This window comes from Onthophagus taurus, chromosome 1 (assembly GCF_036711975.1).
Source record: "Onthophagus taurus isolate NC chromosome 1, IU_Otau_3.0, whole genome shotgun sequence".
NCBI classification, from domain to species: Eukaryota; Metazoa; Arthropoda; class Insecta; order Coleoptera; family Scarabaeidae; genus Onthophagus; species Onthophagus taurus.
In genome coordinates, this window is record NC_091966.1 from 34,504,151 (window position 1) to 34,525,680 (window position 21,530).

General features: G+C 33.5%; 1 protein-coding gene across 2 annotated transcripts in view; it reads right to left on the reverse strand.

Moving 5' to 3' along the window:
* Positions 1-21,530, reverse strand: part of LOC111425739 (Netrin-A) — a 154,522-nt gene that overhangs the window by 70,347 nt on the left and 62,645 nt on the right. For both annotated transcript variants that reach the window (XM_023059968.2, XM_023059969.2), the window contains exon 2: positions 6,218-6,406. In XM_023059968.2, coding sequence (XP_022915736.2) covers positions 6,218-6,406 — 189 coding nt within the window. The remainder of the gene's footprint in view (positions 1-6,217; positions 6,407-21,530) is intronic.

The following is a 21,530-nucleotide window of genomic DNA, read 5'->3' on the forward strand; positions in this document are numbered from 1 at the left end:
GTTACACTCGGGAATCTGAGCATGTTACAAAAAAACATTAGAACAATAGTTGTGGCAACTTTAATATTTAACAATATTGCTGTCTTACACTTTTGCTCTCAGACGTATAGATATCGAGAAAAATATGAAAATATCAAAATTTCACGAATTCGTTGTTTTTTCAAGTTGTTGATGGTTACACTGGGAAATCTGAGCATGTTACAAAAAAACTTTTAAAACAATAGTTGTAGCAACTTTAATGCTTAACAATATTGCTGTCTTACAATTTTGCTCTTAGACGTATAGATATCGAGAAAACCAGGAAAATATAGAAATTTGACGAAGTCGTTGTTTTTTCAAGTAGTTGATGGTTACACTGGCGAATCTGAGCATGTTACAAAAAAACCTTTACAACAATAGTTGTAGCAACTTTAATGCTTAACAATATTGCTGTCTTACAATTTTGCTCTTAGACGTATAGATATCGAGAAAACCAGGAAAATATAGAAATTTTACTAATTCGTTGTTTTTTTAAGTAGTTGATGGTTACACTCGGGAATCTGAGCATGTTACAAAAATACATTTAGAACAATAGTTGTAGCAACTTTAATGCTTAACAATATTGCTGTCTTACAATTTTGCTCTCAGACGTATAGATATCGAGAAAAATATGAAAATATCAAGATTTGACGAATTCGTTGTTTTTTCAAGTTGTTGATGGTTACACTGGGGAATCTGAGCATGTTACAAAAAAACCTTTACAACAATAGTTGTAGCAACTTTAATGCTTAACAATATTGCTGTCTTACAATTTTGCTCTTAAACATTAGAATATATTAATCATAATCCATAATTATTTCATATTTATCTACCCCCAGTTTCTAGTGATATAGCATAAATCCCCAAAATGTCAAAATTGGACGATTTTTTTTAATAAAATCAACTATAACGTAAGTACTAGAACTGATGGAGAAAGACGTTATGAATAAACAATATTCCTAATGCATCAATAAATGATAATCCAGAATTATTTCATAATTATCTATCACCAATTTCTAGTGATATAGCATAAATCCCCAAAATGTCAAAATTGGACCATATTTCTTAATAACATCAACTATAACATAAGTGCTAAAGGTGGTGGAGAAAGACGTTATGAATAAAAAATATTCCTGCTGCATTAATAAATCGTAATCGATAATTATTTCATATTTATCTGTCACCAGTTTCTAGTGAAATAGCATAAATCACAAAATGTCAAAATTGGACGATTTTTCGTAATAAAGTCCATTATAACCTACGTACTAAAACTGATGGAGAAGGACGTTATGAATAAAAAAACATTCCTAATGCATCAGTAAATCCATAATTATTTCATATTTATCTATTACCAGTTCCTAATGATATACATAGCATAAATCACAAAATGCCAAAATTGGACGATTTTTCATAATGAAATCAACTGCATATAACTTATGTACCAAAACTGATAGAGAAAGACGTTATGAATAAAAAATACTCCTAATGTATCAATAAATCATAATCCGTAATTATTTCATATTTATCTATCACGAATTTCAAGTGATATAGCATAAATCTTACTTGGGCAACTTTAATATTTAACAATATTGCTGTCTTACACTTTTGCTCTCAGACGTATAGATATCGAGAAAAATATGAAAATATCAAAATTTCACGAATTCGTTGTTTTTTCAAGTTGTTGATGGTTACACTGGGAAATCTGAGCATGTTACAAAAAAACTTTTAAAACAATAGTTGTAGCAACTTTAATGCTTAACAATATTGCTGTCTTACAATTTTGCTCTTAGACGTATAGATATCGAGAAAACCAGGAAAATATAGAAATTTGACGAAGTCGTTGTTTTTTCAAGTAGTTGATGGTTACACTGGCGAATCTGAGCATGTTACAAAAAAACCTTTACAACAATAGTTGTAGCAACTTTAATGCTTAACAATATTGCTGTCTTACAATTTTGCTCTTAGACGTATAGATATCGAGAAAACCAGGAAAATATAGAAATTTTACTAATTCGTTGTTTTTTTAAGTAGTTGATGGTTACACTCGGGAATCTGAGCATGTTACAAAAATACATTTAGAACAATAGTTGTAGCAACTTTAATGCTTAACAATATTGCTGTCTTACAATTTTGCTCTCAGACGTATAGATATCGAGAAAAATATGAAAATATCAAGATTTGACGAATTCGTTGTTTTTTCAAGTTGTTGATGGTTACACTGGGGAATCTGAGCATGTTACAAAAAAACATTTATAACAATAGTTGTAGCAACTTTAAAGCTTAACAATATTGCTGTCTTACAATTTTGCTCTTAGACGTATAGATATCGAGAAAAATACGAAAATATGAAAATTTGACGAATCCGTTGTTTTTTCAAGTTCTTGATGATAACACTGGGGAATCTAAGCATGTAACAAGATAACTTTTAGAATAAAAGTTGTGACAAATTCAATTCTTAACAATATTGCCCCCTGGAATTTTTTTTTCAGATGAATACACATCGCGAAAAAATACAAATCCCAGGAAAATCTCCCAACATCGAAGAAATCGTTTAACAATACCAACGTCACGTTTATCATGAACATAAGATTCTTGTTAACTTTAATTAATTTAATTAACACTTGAACATTATAACATATTTATGTAACATAATTTATCGTGTCTATACAAACATTTTTAAATGTACCCCACTTCAAAAACTTTGAGAATCACTGATTTGGTCGATAGAGTAACCTGGACCGCCTCAGAATCTAAAGTCAGCCTCAGAACCAGAATCTAAAGTCAGTTGTAAAGAAGCACTAGCAAGTGCTGAAAATCTTTTATATTTTATGGGACACCAAGATGACACTGACTAAGTTCATTTGATTTAAATAACTTCTACGATGATTAATATTTCATTTCATGTTGCATAAAAATTTTAGATATTATTTTAGATACTCTCAAATCGTACATACATAATTCCTAAAATGGATTATAACCGATTTCGTATACTAGTGGTAACTTATGCATGGTATTAATGACACAATTTCTAAGCATAACTACGTAACATAAATTCTAATGTATACCTATCCGTGGAGATTTTGAATGACAGACGTGCGTTTGTAATTTTTTATGATTCCGTTGACAAGTAATTAACCCTGTTGCTCCGGTAATAAAGTGCTGGAGCGGTATACTGGCCTGCCAGGTGATGAAAAATTAATTCAGTTGACTTTCTCCGAGCAATGCAAGCAACACGTCGTCAAGAGACTGCGACTCTAATTTATGCCCGGCAAACTTTTTCGGCCATTAATTACTTACATCTGTAATTGTCGGCTATTAATTATTCATTTATGGTAATGGATGCCGCTGCGGTGCGGTGGTTCCGTCGTAGTCGTGAACGTGGTGCCGTAATGCAGTACCGTACCAGGGCCGAAGGCGCGTGCTACTACTCTTTAACTTACGACACCAACTAATTGCAGGTAAAATGTAATAAATAAGAGCAGACGAGTCGGGAATGTTAACGCTCTTATGATTTACGATTTTTTTTCCTTTGCGGTGTCATCAATTTGAATAACGGCCGAATAGAAAATTCAACACGTCCCACGCTTTGTATGACTTGCAATCGTCGTTCGCCAGGTATGGAATAAATGTACGCAACATGGAAGAGAATATATGGTAATTATGAAAAATGAGTGGGACGAAACAACGCGTTGAAAATTATCATTTAAGATTTTGTTTGGTCTAAATAAACATATCTTTCCTTTATTAATCTCGTTAATTTGATCGATTAAAAGCGACGTTCGGCAGGATGTTATTTATAGTAGTATATCCAGTTCATGAATGAAACTCAATTTGAACCCATCCCAGTGTGATTTATATCAATAGCAACTGGTCTAGATGCTTAAGTCATTTGCGAACATTAAGCGGTCATTTAGTTCCCCATTGCCGAGACAAGATATTGGTCTAATTGCAATGAAATGGTACTTAATAGACCAACGTTCTCTTCCAAAGAGTGGGGCAACAATTGAACTGTTATGAAGAATTTGGAAATTGAATTACAAAGTTATAAAATCATAAACTATCAATTAAAGTTTAAAATATAAATTCAATTTTAAAAAGTTGTTTTAAAACTTTGATAACAATCCAGGAAACGAAATTCGATGGCAAATATAGGAAGTCAGTAAGGCTTCCACACAAACAACTTTGTTTACGGACTTAACTTATTTACTTGTGCCCAAGATTTGGAAATAAAGTTCAAAATAGAAATAAAAAGCAAATAAACAGTAAAGAAATTTATTTTGATACTAAATGGAAAGGAGAAAAAGCTAAGCCACTGAATGGTAGAGGCGCTCCCATTATTTTTATACCCAGACGGGACGTCTAATTTTTTATTCCCTTTTAGATGGAGCCCTTTTACGCGTAAATTAAAATACAGTCTACCTCGGGGGTTCCTTTTGTCGCAACCGAGACCTCCAAAATTGAGAGTATATTTTACAACTAAGCCCACCCGAGGAGACAGCTCTCTCTCTCAAGGAGATTTCGCGAAATCCGTTTTTTTCTTTTTATTTTTATCGCTAGCTTAAAGACTTTTGGGATCTCGTTTAATTTGATTGTCCAACCATTTGGAAGGCTAATGTCGCCGTTCTTTTCGTTTAGAGATCTGATGCTTTTGACGGTAAATTGAGTAAGAAAAGAACGAATTATGACTTGATTTTTTTTAATTTTTAAATTTTCCTTGTAGAAAGGAATGTTTCGGAATTGGTCGACAACTTTATTGGTTACACCTCGGGGTCTCGGGGACGACGAATTATCTGGTGCGAGGAGAATGGCCTCCAGATTATGAGGCCTTACAATGGGATTTCACCGGCGCGAGATCATGTTTTTGGATAATTTATGATTGCATTGTGCGGCCCGAATGGGTCCGGAGATTTTCAGATACCCAAAACTGGTCCGTTATATAGCAGTAGCCCCTGGAAACCTGCACGATGTTTATTTTTTATTATCAACGGTCGTTATGAAGATACGTTCTTTGCGGTACTGTATGGAAATTTTAACCAAATCGAATTGACGAAAAATAAATAAAAGGATTTATCTCCTAAATAAATAGTTTTGGCAAACTTTATAATAACATAATTACTACGGTTGCATCTCGAGTAAGCTTTGGGCGAAGCTCATTTTCAAGTTCAATTGCGGTCCAAATGCAATTTAAGCTAACGAACGTCGTTAGTCGTGAGCGAATTTGGTGCCAAATCTGTGACGTTTAAATTTTCGCTGATTAAGCTCTCATAGGAGATAAAAACTTTAGTCGGGTTTAACGTATCGTTTCGTAGTTTAAATTTTCATTTTATTGTTCTCGATTTAATTGGGTTCGTCTACTCTTTCAACGAAAAAAAAAATCACGTTCTCTTTTTCACCAGAATACCCAGGCAATAGCAGGGTTCGGACTGCAATAAGGCGTAACCAAACATTGGGGTGCTGAGTGGTCAACATAGGGGTTAGTTGATGACCTCACGTCCCTCGAGTCAACTAAACTCGCTCGGATCGTAATGATACTGGACCCAGAAGGATTCGAAGGATTTATTGTAACTTTTTTGCAATTAAACAGAAAAATTTGCTACACCTAAGTTCTTGTTTGTATAACTTACAGCGCATTACTTACAAAGTAATTTATACACAGAAGTCAAGTTTGTTTACTAACAATCATCGTCCCTTTGTGTCAAAGCATTAATATGTCACGGTTATGAAATCTGTGACCTCATAGGTGCGGTCGTCGTCGACGCCTTTGTACTTAACACATCGTGTGTCACTCGTTTATTTTCATTGTTACCACATTAACATTAACATTTACATAGTTATAAAATTAATTTCTTTAATTCAACATTTTAATTACATCAAATGCCTTTTAACGTTACTTTTATTTATAAAAAAGTCACTTTTCTGTATTCTTAGACTTAGTAACCACGCCTATTTTAAAAATATAGATACTCCTTTCATCTATTTTCTCACCAAATTTCAAACAACCAGATGATCGTGTTAACTACTAACGTTTGCACCGAAGTAAAATGTCTAAACATAAAAGAATCAAAAGAAATCCCGTTAGATTTCCGAATGGGACGTAAACCGTTTGCCGTTAATATAAATATGAACTACTGGAAGTCGTCGTAGTCTTTAAATGGAAATCAAATCGATTCGAGGTTCTGATCCGAGTTTAACTACTCACGTTTGCACGCCCTCCTGTGCGACATATGCTTGTTCTCGTCCCTGTAGAAGCCCTCCATGCAGTAATGGCAGTGTCTCCCCGCGGTGTTGTGCCTGCAGTTCTTGCAGATGCCGCCAGAAACTCGACCAGACAGCTTGTAAAGGTCCATATTGAAGGTACACTTTCTGGCGTGCTGGTTACACTCGCAAGCTGGAACACAAAACGAAGACAAAACCCCATGAGAACAGTATTACTACAGTACCAGTTTGCAAATGGTATAAGTGTGAAATCATAGAGGGTGAACTATTAAAACGTATTTTGCACTAATGACATCAAACACAAAAAACTGAATTAATTACTAAGTTTATGCATAAAAATGATAATAAAATTCTCTTGAGCGGTAAGTAATTATTAAGTTGGGTTAAACGTTTAGAAAGTTTATTATTAAGGACTATTACGAAGCGATATCTAACGGGACAAAGAAAAGTGTAGTAAAATCGTGGGTAGAGGATGGGTTGGGTTAAGTAGAAATTTATGCAATTACTGTAAACTCCGTAAAGTGCCGGGAATCTGTGATATTTACCCTTAGATTATAAGGTAACAGATATCGATAATGTGGTATTAGGAGTTGAGTACTCATTTTGAATACTTTCAACATTCCAGTATAAGACATTTTAATTCGTCTAATGATTTCTATAGAATTTGCTTTGATAAGAGTAAATTCTATAGACATATATTTTCATTTATGTAATATTACAATTTATATTTACTACAATAATTAAACGATTTCTGCATTTTCAACTTAAAATGAAGACTTGGATTTCAACCTGAGTTGAAAGATGAAGAACAAGCAAAAATGTCCTTGATCTTGCTTGTTTAAATAAATAGTAGCTGATAACATACAGCAAGAAAATATGCAAACAATTCACTTAGATAGCTTATTATTGCACCATAAGAATGGTCTACATTTTTAAGTATAGCGTGGCTCCTCAGAGATTGGGGATTGACTACAGCTAAAATCCAGAAAGATGTTTTATTCATCATTTCAATAGACTATTTTCATATGTCTTCTACACATAACATTCATTGTCTTTTATTAAGCAGAAACGAATATATCTGATGTTATTTGTCAACGTTATACATCCAAAGAATAATTCCCAGAAAAGGTAACTGGAGATAGAGGAAAAATAACAGATCGAAAGTTAGATAGCTTCCTAGTTCCATGGTCATTCAGAGTCACCAGCAATCCGATGGCCGTTCACCTCGCGCTGTAAATTACACTGCAAATTATGATGGTCGAAAGCAGGTTTACCATAAAGTCATGAATGTTAAAGATGAACAACGAAAGAATTATTATATAAGATATTAATATATCATGAAAACCGTGTTATAAAAGGTTGTCTACTTTTTCATTTAGAATTAGGACGATTACTAGAAGAATGTTGCCGCGATTCGTTAAATTGTTAGAACTATTGTTGTATAACGATTAGTGTAATTAAATCGGCTCAAGTAATAAACAAATTATTTAAGGAATGCTTGAACTTTACTCAGGACCTTACTCTATCCAGACTGTAAGCGATAAAATGTACTGCTCATTCTCGTTTAATTTTTCTGATAAACCTTAAGATGATATTTTATTTCTGATTCACCATTTTTGTAGGAAAGCAAAGGTATTTCTGATGCTATTGCAGAACTATCAAAGTGTATATATGCATTGTGGCAGCATTTGATATGCACTTAAAGCTTTTGACATTGTATTTTATTACCATTTATTGGCTAAGCTCAAGCATAATGTTAGACGTATGCCATTTAGGGTCTTTCAATCTTACAGATGGGATCGTGCTCAGAAATTTTCACATTTTTTCTCACAAATTCCTGTTTTGAAAACCCACCTCTGGAATTATCGAGAGCACAATTCTAGGCCCAATGCTATTTCCAATTACTATTAATAATGTGTTAGTATTAAACTTAATAGTACTTAATATGACATCTAGTAATGGTCTGGATGTAATCGATGTTATGGTATGGAAAATTAAAATAAATAATGTTCTTAACAATAAACATCTCCATATTTGCATGGCACTTTCTTACAAACATCTTATTTTGCAAACGTATAAGCATCATAACATAACGGTATTACTGTAGCGTTTTGATGTCTATATTAAAATGATACACATCGTTCAACGGTATCAGTCTTTCAAGATGGTGTCATTAGAAATAAAACTGGAAACTTCTGGGTTATGCCATGTAATATTGTCAACTTTCCACCGTTTTTGTCCATTTGAAATTTGTTTAGTGGTTTAACAGACGTACAGCATATACACAAATTTCTAGTTTTCAAACTTATTAACGATTTAGTAAGCTAACTTTTCTACGGAGATGCAAAGAGAAGATCGCAATACTAACATTTTTTACAGTAAAACACCACATCGAATCAGCCGAAGTCGGACGTACAAGAATACGCAGGACCTTCAAGAGCCTACAACTATTAAGTGAAAAACTTCACACTTCAAGATTTTTATTTTCATTTTCAGCAGGACTGGGACAAAATTAAAAGAATAACCATAGGGTAGGCAGAACGAGAGTTCCAGAAGAGCCAAAAAACACAAATCAAGAAATTCATACCCTAAAAGGAATTAGTGGAGAAATTAGTGGAAGTTAGATACGAGACTAAATTTCCAATTTAATGCCAAAATAAGAAAATATGTATGAAGTAGAAGCGAGTATTCGCGAAATGCCAGCAGTACTAGCGGAAGACAACCATCCAGATGTCGCAATACTGTTATAATAATCAAACCGTCAAAGTGCAAGTTGCCACACCAAAGGATATTAGTGGAAGTTACATACGAGACTAAATTTCCAATTTAATGCCAAAGTAAGAAAATATGTATGAAGTAGAAGCGAGTATTCGCGAGATGCCAGCAGTACTAGCGGAAGACAACCATCCAGATGTCGCAATACTGTTATAATAATCAAACCATCAAAGTGCAAGTTGCCACACCAAAGGATAACAGATAGCAGATACAGTAAGATGGGTGTTATTTTTTTAATAAGGATTTTTCATATTTAAAAAAGGATCATTTTTATCTCTAGATAACATAATCCATCAAAAAATATTGTTCTTAAAATGATTATTATAAAATACATTTTCTATTATGTAAATATTAAAAAAGATCACCCTCATCTTTTCAAGTTATTAAACTAAGGGTATATAAAGAGAGGTTTGCTTTTGCCCCTGACAGTAGCCTAAGGGTACTCGTCTCTCGTTACTATATATCGTGAATGTCCAACCTAAGGCTATACACTGCGCAAACATCGCGTGGATCCCTTTACCGGCCTGCGCTTGACGGGTTTGTATCGGACTAAAAGAAGAACGGAAGATTGCCTGACGATATTTCGAAATCTCTCTCGTGTTTACTACGAGTAATTTGGTCGGATAATCGTCTGCGTGGGCTTCGCGGATTATGTCTCGGAAGAACGGTAATTGATAAAATGATCCATAGTACTTATATAGGCCATATTAAGCCTTCAGGTTAGACACCGAAACGGCGGGAGGAGGTAAAGAGGTGAGTTCCATTGTTCCACCATATACATAGTCTGTTATGCTGAGCTTGGACAAACAATGAGCGCCTCGAAGTGGGGCTATCTCCACTTTGGATGACGCACAGGTAGTCATTATTTCCGAATAAATCGCCGGTGCACGAGTTTTTTTATGACGTTAATGAATCAGCCGTAGGCAGAAGAGAGGCTTATTTGGCCTACGCTATCGACAAATTACCTTTCTTAAATAGTACATGATTACTTAGAACAATGTAACTCTATTTTAAGAGGTTTTATTCAAACTTTTTAATTATTTTTTAACTTTTTAAGTAAAATTTAATGTTGCTTCGGTTCTAATCCAGAAAATCTCCAGCAACTCTGTTAAAATTAGTTACGAAAGTGTTAAAACCCGAAGCCCACTTAATCATTCACGAGGACGAATATTGTTTTGACGGGAACCGGGGTCGTTTTGCTATTAACGCCGTTCCTCTCTCCATTATTCAACCCTCTTCTCTTCTACCTGGATCGTGTATGATAAATCGCGCGCCACACCCTGTATTAAAACCGCCCAAGGTGCTGTAACCACCATTAAAACAGCTTTTTTTTAATTCATTCCTGCCCCCTCAATGAAAAAGAGCTACTACTACCTATTGGAAAGGTATAACGAACGATTCCAATAAATTTTGACAGTCCGGATTTCTATATTATAGACATTGTACGAGGGGTGACCCCCACAGGGCGTTGTTGTCTTTTATGGCTTTCGGCTCAAACGAGATGGTTAATTCATGAACGTTTTACGATGTCCTACAGAGGATCGCAACCTTAACGACTATACGACGCACACACAGAGAAAGACCACGGTGGAAATTTTGTATGATTGCGACAATAAATGTCTTATCTGTGGTTTGGTTATCGTTAGGTTTTCGTATTTTACGGTTTGCTAAGTAATAAAGTTAAATTTATATTAACGGTTATTTGTGGTCTTTCATTTTTTTCTTCTATAAGATAATAGTTATAAAATAATTTGTGCCCGTTCAACCTAAACAACATTATTTGCAAGCTATAAAATCTAGAATTTAAGATAGCGCAATATAAAAGGTTTATAATTGTCCCAAAAAAGAAACGGTATCGTTTTAATATAATCTCAACTTGACTGGTAGTTGAGCGATTACGGCCTCGGTAAAAGCGTCTGAATTTATCTTTCCGCCGTAATCGTTGAATTTATAACAAGAGTGTTGCGCCGAGGCCCGCGGCTTCGGTCATCTTTCTTCTTTCGCCCGTTTCTGCAAACAACCGGTATCGCTTACTTTTGCATTTAGGTTATGGATCGGCCGTCACGTATACACAAGAAACGGACTCGTCTAGATATCGGTGCGTTTATGGTATGGAATTTACGAAACTTTTTACCCAAGAAACTTGGTCGTCTCGAATGTGTGTGGGGTATACCGTACCAGCAGTATACCCATGAAGGAGTCAACATTCCTTCTATCTCTAAGTTTTTTTTATCTCATGTGCTCGAACAAGTCCTGCGCGTCCAGAAGCATTTAGTGACTTTTAAAGTTCACGGCCGTTGATCGCAAAAGCTATTCAAACGCAATTTCCAATTAGTTTCATTCGGACATTAATGAATAAACAACGACCATTTCCTCATCTCAATCTTTTATTACCGCATAAAGCTAAGCTAAACCAAGGTAAAGAAAGTTATTTTTACATATTAAAAAGTAAAAACTTAAAAGAGAAATTCCAATAAGTAACAGCGATTAACAATTAATTAATAATTGCTTATAATTACGGGTTTATAATGGGCGGGATTACAAATCCGAAGAGGGCTTAATGCACACAACCAATTAAGTTCGTATTCAACAGCGCCACTATGCGGCATAAGTAAGTTAAATTGGAGAGAGAGGTGCACCACCTCCGGCCACACGTAGGTGTGTATAATTAAAATAAAATTTCACCGCGGAGGTAGCATAATCGAGAAATATTAAGATGAATGATCATACACCGTGGAATCGTGTGTGGTCTACACTTCCTCATCATCGAAATACAAATGGGGTCATGAGGTAAATCGTTTTTTAAAAATATCTATTGATTGATATCTAAATCTTAGAAGCACCACAAGTATAAGCTTATAATACATTGTGTACCAACATGTTTTAGTGATAGAAAAACCCTTAAAAGCCCAATATGAATTAGTGTCATAAGATACATAACAGGAGCCACAACGGGAATCTGAAATATTATATTATTTAACGTGGTAAATGAAAGACATTAATCAATGGAAGAGTTAAGCATTCCTCGCATTTTATTAACATACATACATGATTCATCACTTTGTTAAGCAAGTGACAGAAATGTTTTTTTTTGTTGAGTGTTCACGTGGACATTCCGAATACAGTTATCACAACACTTTTGAATTTTTCAAAATTATTGAAGGTTCAGTTAAAAGAGTTGATGATCTTGTATTGCTGCAATGTGGTACTTAGACCTTTTCAACCCAACTTTCTTTCCAACTTCTCTTAGAAAACATTTTCTCTTTCTCTCCAATTTGTTAGGCATCCGTTGATTCTCGGTTGGATGCCGCTTCTTCAAGTTTGAATAATACTCCTCCTCGAAATGGAACAAGTATCTATTTTTCTGGATCTGATTTCCACTTAGTCCCATCTATACCCGCATATTCAAATTGATTATACTAAATCTTCATTCTCATTGTCAGTTTCTCAAAGCACATAGTTCTCATCGTCACTTTCTTCCATTACACGACTAACTTTTTCATCAACTAGACTTTGCGTTTGGTCATTGCAAAGAGTGCAAAAATAGTATTGACTTTTGTGTAATAATAAACATTCATCTACATTCTTTTGTAGGTTTACAACTGCAAGTACTGTTGTAGTATATCTATTATCTCTGCTAAAGACAAAACAAAATTCTACGATGTATGTTTGCTGCTATGAGTCGGCTAGCAAGATTACCAAAACGAGCGTTTGACGAATACAACTGATAAACAGTTAAAATCTGGGTTTGATGAATCAAAACCTAGGTTTAGAAATATTAATGCTGATATGACACCAAAACCTTTTTTCTAACTTTTGTTAACTGCTAAAAACCAGTACAATTATAGCCTTGATGTAATAGACTAAGTCTATCTGTATGTCTAAAACAAGGTTGGGTTGTAATTAATAATGATAGATCATGATCTACACAACAACAAAATATAATTAATAAAAAAAATTTAGAGATGCGTCTTCGTGAAATTATTTATGAAAATAAAGAAATATTGATAGTTTTTTTGGTGTAAGTATCACCTTGAAATCACAACAAAGGTTTAATGAGTTTCTTGTTATCAATAATTGATCTTTAACTTTTGTATTAATGGTTTATTATTACATCAATATGTTATATTAAAATATGAAATATTATCCCCAAACTCATTAAAATACAAAATATTGCTCCAAGCAATTGTAGCTATATCTTCCGTAAAATCCACTCACAAAATCATTTACGCAAAGCTTAACCAAGCCGAGAGTTAGCAAAGTTATGACTTGTGTGGAGATAGCTCGTAGCAGTTTGTAGTCCCCAATTAGATAGAACTTTATAGCAATTCAATTATTTTAGGAGAACTCTTTACCCAATTTACATAAACAACAACATATTTGAAAACTTTATTGTTTGAGTATGTAGTTTGTAATATTTGATTCAACATTTGTTTAGAATATGCCATATTAAAGATGGTTATTTCAAAGTGATTATAACTAAAATGTTTCAGGCAATCAATTTATAGTTTTCCATAAATATATTGACATAATATTCCCGTTTGTGTAAATTATCAAAATCTAAGTTAGTTATATCTTGATTATTGTATATTTTCAAAAAAGTGAAACTGGTTTGTTAAGATTTATATAAATATTGCTATTACCGATATTTAAAAAAAAATATTCAGTCATATTCAGTGGTAAAGGTGACATATTAAGTTTAAGAATCGATCAATGTTAGACCACGATGTTAAAATAAATAGGTAAACTAGATAAAGAAGGAAGCAATAACTCAATGTGCTTAAGATTAATGATTTTGATACAACATCTATTGGTCATCGTTAACCGATTCAATCAGGTATCGATTGAGTCCAAAGTAAAGTAATTTTACAAAATCACGGAAATGTTTCCATACGTTATAGAAATCAACTAACAAAATTTAACAGTTTAGAAGTATTTTACCTACATGAAGCAGAAACGTTCATCGTAATAACAATATTTCGTCGAATTATCGACTTATAATTAGTACAATTGTTATCATTATAAACAACCACTTTGATTTAGGTTAACATACGTGTTAATCGTTAAATGGAATGGAATTAACATTGTACACGGAAAACCAGACCACTCCCAAAGCCAGGGTAACACTTTATTAGCTCGCTTCTAATCAATAAATCCATCATAGTGCATAACTGTATAATTAGTAATAATTAATAAGTACTATTGAATCTTGTTTCAACATGAAATATTCACAACGGTTTCTAAGTATTCTGAGGTATTTATTTATCTTGGTTATTAAGGTTAAATGTCTATAATGTTATGTCCAAATTCAGGTATTACAAATAAATTATACAACGATATAACGGTATCCCCTCCGGTTCGTGGACTATCTATTACGATTAGGTAAAAAAATATAAAATCAAAATTAGGTAATTACATTTTCTTTTAACTCCTGATCAAAATTTGTGAAGTAGAATTTTTCGTTCAGCGAAAGTCGAAATATCTATTATAATGAAGAAGATCGTGCGAATGTTCATATATTTCCATAATCTCTCTTTCAAACACCGATTATTCACGCAAAATATCACTTAATGGCTATATTCTCTCCTTTACTGCCGGTTTATTTACGAGTGTTCATTGCTCAGGGTTGGTCCAAATATTGCTTTGCGTGTAATACGGGTAAAGGATTGAAGAGTTTGCTTTATTCTCAACATTTTCGTATTTTCGATCGACATTTTTCTCTATTCTTTCATCCCTCTTCCGGTAAAGCTCAATCAGTCATAGTCTCTTTAATGCCTTGAATCCAGGAGGTATTTAGTCTACATCTCCTTCTATGTTGAGCTAGATATCCCAGAACTGTTGTTGGCCATCAGTTTTCAACTGTTTGGTTTCCACCCATCAATTGTTGTATATACCCTGTTCGTTAATACTCTGCATGCTCTTCTTAGAAAGTCCATTTCAAGCGTTTCAAGTTATTTCCTGCTTTTTGTAGTGCCAGCATTCCTACCAGTATGGTAAAATTGACTCTACTACTGTTCAGTAGATTGTCATTTTTTATTTTAGTGTAGTCTGACATGACTATAATAAGAAATTTAGTATACAAACACTTTTTCGAGCTTCTTTCTTCCGGAATTATGTTGCCCATATATTTATATTCCTTACATCTTCCTATTTTGTTGTGTATTTGTAGTTCAGGATCATTGATATCATTTCCTATTACATATATGTTCTGTCTTATTCATATTAATATTCAGTCCACACTTCCGATGATATCTTCCATGAGGTTCCTGAACATAAACTCAATATCATACTCTTCACTTGCTACAACAACTTGTATGACTTCTACAATGATCTATCTCTATATCCATTTTCGAGATTTGTCTTCTCCATGTATTCAGTGGTTCTTACATATTTTAAATAAAGTGACAGGTAGTAATACCACTTTTAATTACGTGATTTTGATTAAAATGTTATATCTGAATGATTAGTATGATTATAAAATTTACGCAGCTCACTCAGAACTTTAGCATCAGGTCGCGACGTTCTTAGAATAGAATAGAATAGAAATTACAATAATCATCTAACTCATTCCCCAATTGAGGATAATAATCTGCTAAAAATTGAAATATTTGTCATATTTATATAAACTTTAGATCTTATGCACACCATTGTGCTGATTAGCTAGAAATTGCGTTCTATTATATTAATTAAGCATTTCTTCCTACGAAGTTCTACGAAGATTCTGATGGAATAAACGTTGAAAAGATCTTGGATATATGCAAATTTATTAATATTGTCGTTTTAAATGAATTATGCAAACCAGTCAGTAAACTTTCCAAAAGAGGTCTTGTAATATAACGGTTTTATAAGTGACGACGTATTTATACAATTCAGAATAATTTATCAAGTAGTGATGACAACCTCTGTCGACTTTTCTTTTCCACGGTTGTGCCTTCACACCAAAAATTCTTCTACACCAAACTTCCTCATAAATGCATGGTATTTATCAGTCTAGATGTAATTGTTCTACATTGTGTGAGATGCTTTGCTGGAAATATTACTTTTTCAATTATAAGCTTGTCAAGTATCTCAAATGCAAAATATTATTATTCCATTGAGAGCGTTAGATTAAGACATAGCGAGGCAACCTGGAGAGATGGAAAAACTTGTTATAGAGGGAATGACGGCACACTCAATGCATCAAGCCATAGAGATAGCGTAATGTCGTCAAACTTCTCTCAAGGGTAGAAGGACTGAAAAGGAGAAGGAAGAGATAAAAGTGGCTGTTTTATTTGTCAACTTCGCCAAACTGTTTGCGATCTTAAAAGATTCCATCTGAACTAAACATTGTTCTTCCGTAACTAGTACTATATCGAACTCCTTAACATTGCTACTCGAGTTAAGATCATTAGACTCAGTATGAGGTTATCTTTTAGGTTGCATGGAACATTTTCTATTTAGCAAAGTTAAATAAATAAAGGCATTTTTGGTATCTTTGTCATAAAATGTTTATGTAATTGTAGTTGTAGAAACATTTTTGTTTACATTTGAAATCTGCGCATCAATAAAATGCCTTCTTTGATGGGAGAAGATATTGTAGAGAACCATGTTACACAAATATTACTGTTTTTAAACAAAGTGAAAACAAATTATTGAGATGTTATGAAAAAAATTACAATATTTCCATACTTAATACCCGAACAAATCAAAATAGTAAGATGAGCACTGGAAACTTTCTCCATGAATTAATCTATACTCTTATCGAGCCTTTACTCATGACAAATTAGAAACAATTACCTTATGAAATAATTAATAGTACTAATCACACGTACTATACAGCTTTCAAAAATCTTTTAAGTTTCTAACAGCCCTATAGTTAGGCGATTCTTTTTATTGTAATATAATTTTTTATAAAGATTATTAAAGGTTGAGATACTGCACACCCCAATTGAATTACTCACAATAAAAAAGTGTGAGTACGAAAGGTTAGATTTAATTTATAAGGAAAACTACTTAAAGTGTAGGATTTAAAGATAAATCCATGAACCCCTCTGAACTCATCTATGTCCCAGTCACCTCTGAATAGATGAATATCGTGTGCAGTTGAGAGAGAAATTGGCTATTGAATCAACGGTTCACTAACTGTCAAAATGATCCCCAGGGGCTTACTTACAATTCGTTACGTCGCGCGGATCTCTCGGATCCTGTATACGATCGCTTTGTGCGGATCTTATTTGAAAATTTAACGCCTGATTGCTTCCCTTTCTTTCGTTCGTTCCATTTTTTTGCAAGGATTAGGATTTGTTGCCGTTCGGAAAAACTTGTTTTTTTTTTGTTCAATTTCATTCAAACCAGATAATTTGAAATGAACGTTCCCGTTATAAAACACAGATTAAGTTCAGATTCGTCAAATACTTTCAAGATACATTTCTTGAACGTCGATTTGAATTGACACATCGAAGTTGAAACGAAGATCGATCTAAAAACGGGTTGAACCGAATGTGTCAGTTTGAGATCGATTAAATAAGTCTTGAAACGTATGTTGTAAGAGTGTTTTTTCTATTTCGATTTTTAGAAGTTAAAAAAGTAATGGACAATAACAGGTTATGTACTCTTTAGGATCGTAAAAATAGTTTTTCTATGGTGGGTTTCTATAAAAGTAAAAGCCAGCACGAATCGAAGGTTAACTCCGTCTTGAACGTTAAAATGTTTACTGGTGTCCTGATTACTTACTGTAGGCTTTCGGAACACCTGTTTCCACCACGGAATCGTTTTGCAAAAAACGATAAATTTAATTATTATCCCCCTTTTATGGGAGAAAAAAATTAAATAAAATGTTTCTAAATTGATAGAAATAAAGATGAATTTGGCACGTTTTCTTTCGTAATCACCCATGAGAGTTTTGATTCTTTCCTTTAGACAACTTTACTCTGGAGAAAATTACAATTACGGTCCCCACAGTATTCCCAAAACAAAGTTTCCTCGTTTCGGAGGAACTTTCCTATTTCTCTATTCCCTGTGGGAGGGTACTAAAAAATCACCTCCAAAATAAAGAATTTAATTTAGGTTTCTACAAGTTTTTAAGAATGGAGAGTACCTGCCTCCACCCACCTAATAAAGAAACCAAGAGGAATGCCGAAACCGAATGATCTTTATTGGTTGCCCATTGACGCGAGTTACTATTTACCTGATAAGGTCGCAAGGTGTGAAGAAGATCTGAAAAGATCTCTTTGAATAGTTAAAAAAAGAGATGGTTTCGTGTCCTATACGCCTACTAAGGGTATCATTTCCGACATAATCGAGACAAGATCTACCTGTCTCTATAGATTGTGATACACGATCCGATAGAAAAAATTCTATTCAACATATTTGAATACGAAAAGGAAGAATTGAAAATATTAGTTGACAACGAAATTGATTTATGTAACTGTAATTTGTATCCACACCTTGAGTTGTACTGTTATTTTCAGTTATTTCGAGAAAGCGATGTCTTAGTAAAGCGTCAACATCTCTTCCCGCATATAATCACGCGCCGACAGGTTGATACTCATGTTGAAATCAGTCCGATATTTGCATCCGTTTACCTCTCTCGTTCTTTCATTCGTTTCATTTCGTCTCCTCGAAATAAAAACGTTTCCAGACTGTAGGGAGTGAGTATCGATTACTGAAATATAACGAGGAGTACGCAAAGCTTCCTCTATTTTATCCCTTTTATTTTATTTATTTTTTTTGGTCGTTTTCTTTCATTCCCAAAGGACACGCACTCAACATTTTTTTTATATTCATTTTAAAAATGTAATGCTGGAGAAAAGGATGCATAGAGAGAACGAAAGAGTGGTTTAATCGGATAAGAGCTTGGCGGAGCATCCTGCTGTCAACTTACGTAATGAATTGCTGCGCGAGATTTATTCAAATTCCAAACGGATAAGTATCTATTGTCGCTTGAAACTGAAAGAGCGATTATTTTACGCGTAAATATTTGTCAGCGTATTAAGTCGTTCTGTTAATAATCAAAAGTCGCGATCTCAAATTTGAAACGGCAAGACAATGTTCCTTATTAACGGCATGAATTATTCATTTATGTTATATAATTTAAACCCTAATGTTTATGTTTTATGAAATAAACGCTCTAAATATTTGTATTTCCGAACCAACTCAGCATTAAAATAATGTAGAATTGAGGCACGTGCTATGTACCCCGTAAGTATTAAAAAAGCTGAGCTTGCACCACCAAATACCAGCAATATTGTATCGACCACACCATACGCATTGTTTCGATGCAACAATGCACGTATTATATGTTGTGAATGTGTGTAAAACTATCGAATTGCATAAATTTTAATTTTGTTTCGTAAGAGCTTTACTTGTTTATTCCTCTGTGTAGCAACAAAATGAATATACGTTTTCACTTTGAAAGTATTGTACCGATTAAAACCGAAAATTATTCGAGCGTGAAATCGAGTATACACGTGAACAATATTTTTTTTAGAATAAAATATTTGTTTAAAAAAAAATGTTAAAACCATTTTAACGGTTACGCTTTTATAAATATTTAAGGTAATAAAAACAAAGAAATTTGACGTGTAATGAAAAGAGAAAAAGAAACAAATCTATTCCTTTGCAGGGGTTCTAACGAGTCTGTCCCACACGAAATTGATGTGATTCGATTCGTGAATTGTGGTGTGTGCCTCTGGTAGATACGAGAGCACAGCAACGTTCGTGGTCTGATCGTATCGCCTCAAGACCTTACTTATAGAAGACACCAACGAAATTTTTCTATGTAAGACACCACAGCGTACCAACGAAGCTAACAGAAGATTTATTAGTCTACGTTCCTCATTAATACGTCCATTCATTATCTTAGAGAAGTATCAGAGCCCTGGTGCGGAATGAAGGATGTAATTGATATCAATCGTGAAAGAACAATAAAATATAGATCCAGGTAGTATTAAAAAAAAATAAAAGTGAATTTTTGGTAATCGAAAACCCAAACGAAAATGATTTTGATTTTTTTGATAAATGATTAAGAACCTGTATATTTAAAGATGCTTTTAAAGTGTAAATCAAGTACTAAGACAAAGAATATCTAACTCATTTTAAAGAGAAATTGATTTCTTTAAATAATGCTTTGAAGCAATGCGAGATATGTTAAAAATATAAAATTAAAATGTTATTGAAGCTTACAGAAATTTGAATCTGGATTTTGTAATAATAAATTCTTGTAGTATTTTTATTAATATTAATTCTTGTTTGACAACCACAGCTGTTCTGAAAGACTTGTGTTATGCTTAAGACTTATGCTTCCATTTTTCAGAAAAGAATCTCGACGTAAGACATTTAGAATTTGAACTCATTAAAATACTTTTAGTCGAGCCAAACCAAGATATATACAAGTTTTGCCAAATACAAATTTATAAATAATACCGTCTTAGTAATCATGTCATCGTCACAATTGTTATAAGTTAGCACAGAATTATTAATATTTAAAAAAAAATGTATAAGATAATCGTTTTCTATCAATGCCCATGCCATAGCAATTATCCGTAGAAGTGTGAGAGGACTAATGTAAGAGAAAAGGCAGGTGCGGAGACGGTTATAAAAAACGAAGGCAACTCTAAATACATAACACAAAAACGAAAAACAACTTAGACCTAGAAGTCGGTGGTTACACGTTAGAAAAAATACGACAGTTCTCTTATCTAACTATATATAAAAGCTTTATCTGCGCCCTGACTACCACAGATGAACAACTTCTTAGCATATTTGAAGGAAAATATTTGGAACGTTCAAAATCAGGATACCTCCTGGAGATAACAAATACAAATGATTACAAATTTCTCTAATTAATAGTGCTAATATTGTCAGGTTCATTAAAAATAGGAGACTCGTATGGATAAGCCACGGGGAACGAATGACCAATGAGAGGACAGCAAGGAGAGTTGCAGTTTGGAAAGATGTGGAGGAAGTCTTGAGAATGGGAGTTAGGAGGTGGACATGGTTGTGTGGTGAGAGGACAGAATGGAAGAAGGTCATTGAGTAGGCTAAAATACCTGCGATATAACATGAAAGAAAAATGTTTAGGCTAAATTAGAAACATGTTTGAAGAAAATGATATACGTTGCGAATCGGTTTAAAACTAGACATTATTAATGGTTATTTACGTCCGGGACAGATCATGAATCTTACTGCACAATTTCATAATCTTGTTTCTAAACAGTTTGCTGTTTGTATTTTTGATACATATACATAATCAATAAAATTAATATACTCCAAACTTATCCAATTTCAATTTGTAGTTTGCCCATTTTCCATTTTCCTGCAATAATAATATTTTTATAATTGCTACATTGCACAGCAAAGGTCATATTTGTTCCATACAGGAGACTTATAACAAAACTAATTGTAAATAGGCTAGTTTTGATCATTCGAGCAAAGTATCTTGGACATAAACAAATCATTAAGTGAAAAAGCAAAATGTGCGGGGCAGAAATAATATCATGATCACTAACGGCAGAATACATTATACGCAGAAGCTAAGTATC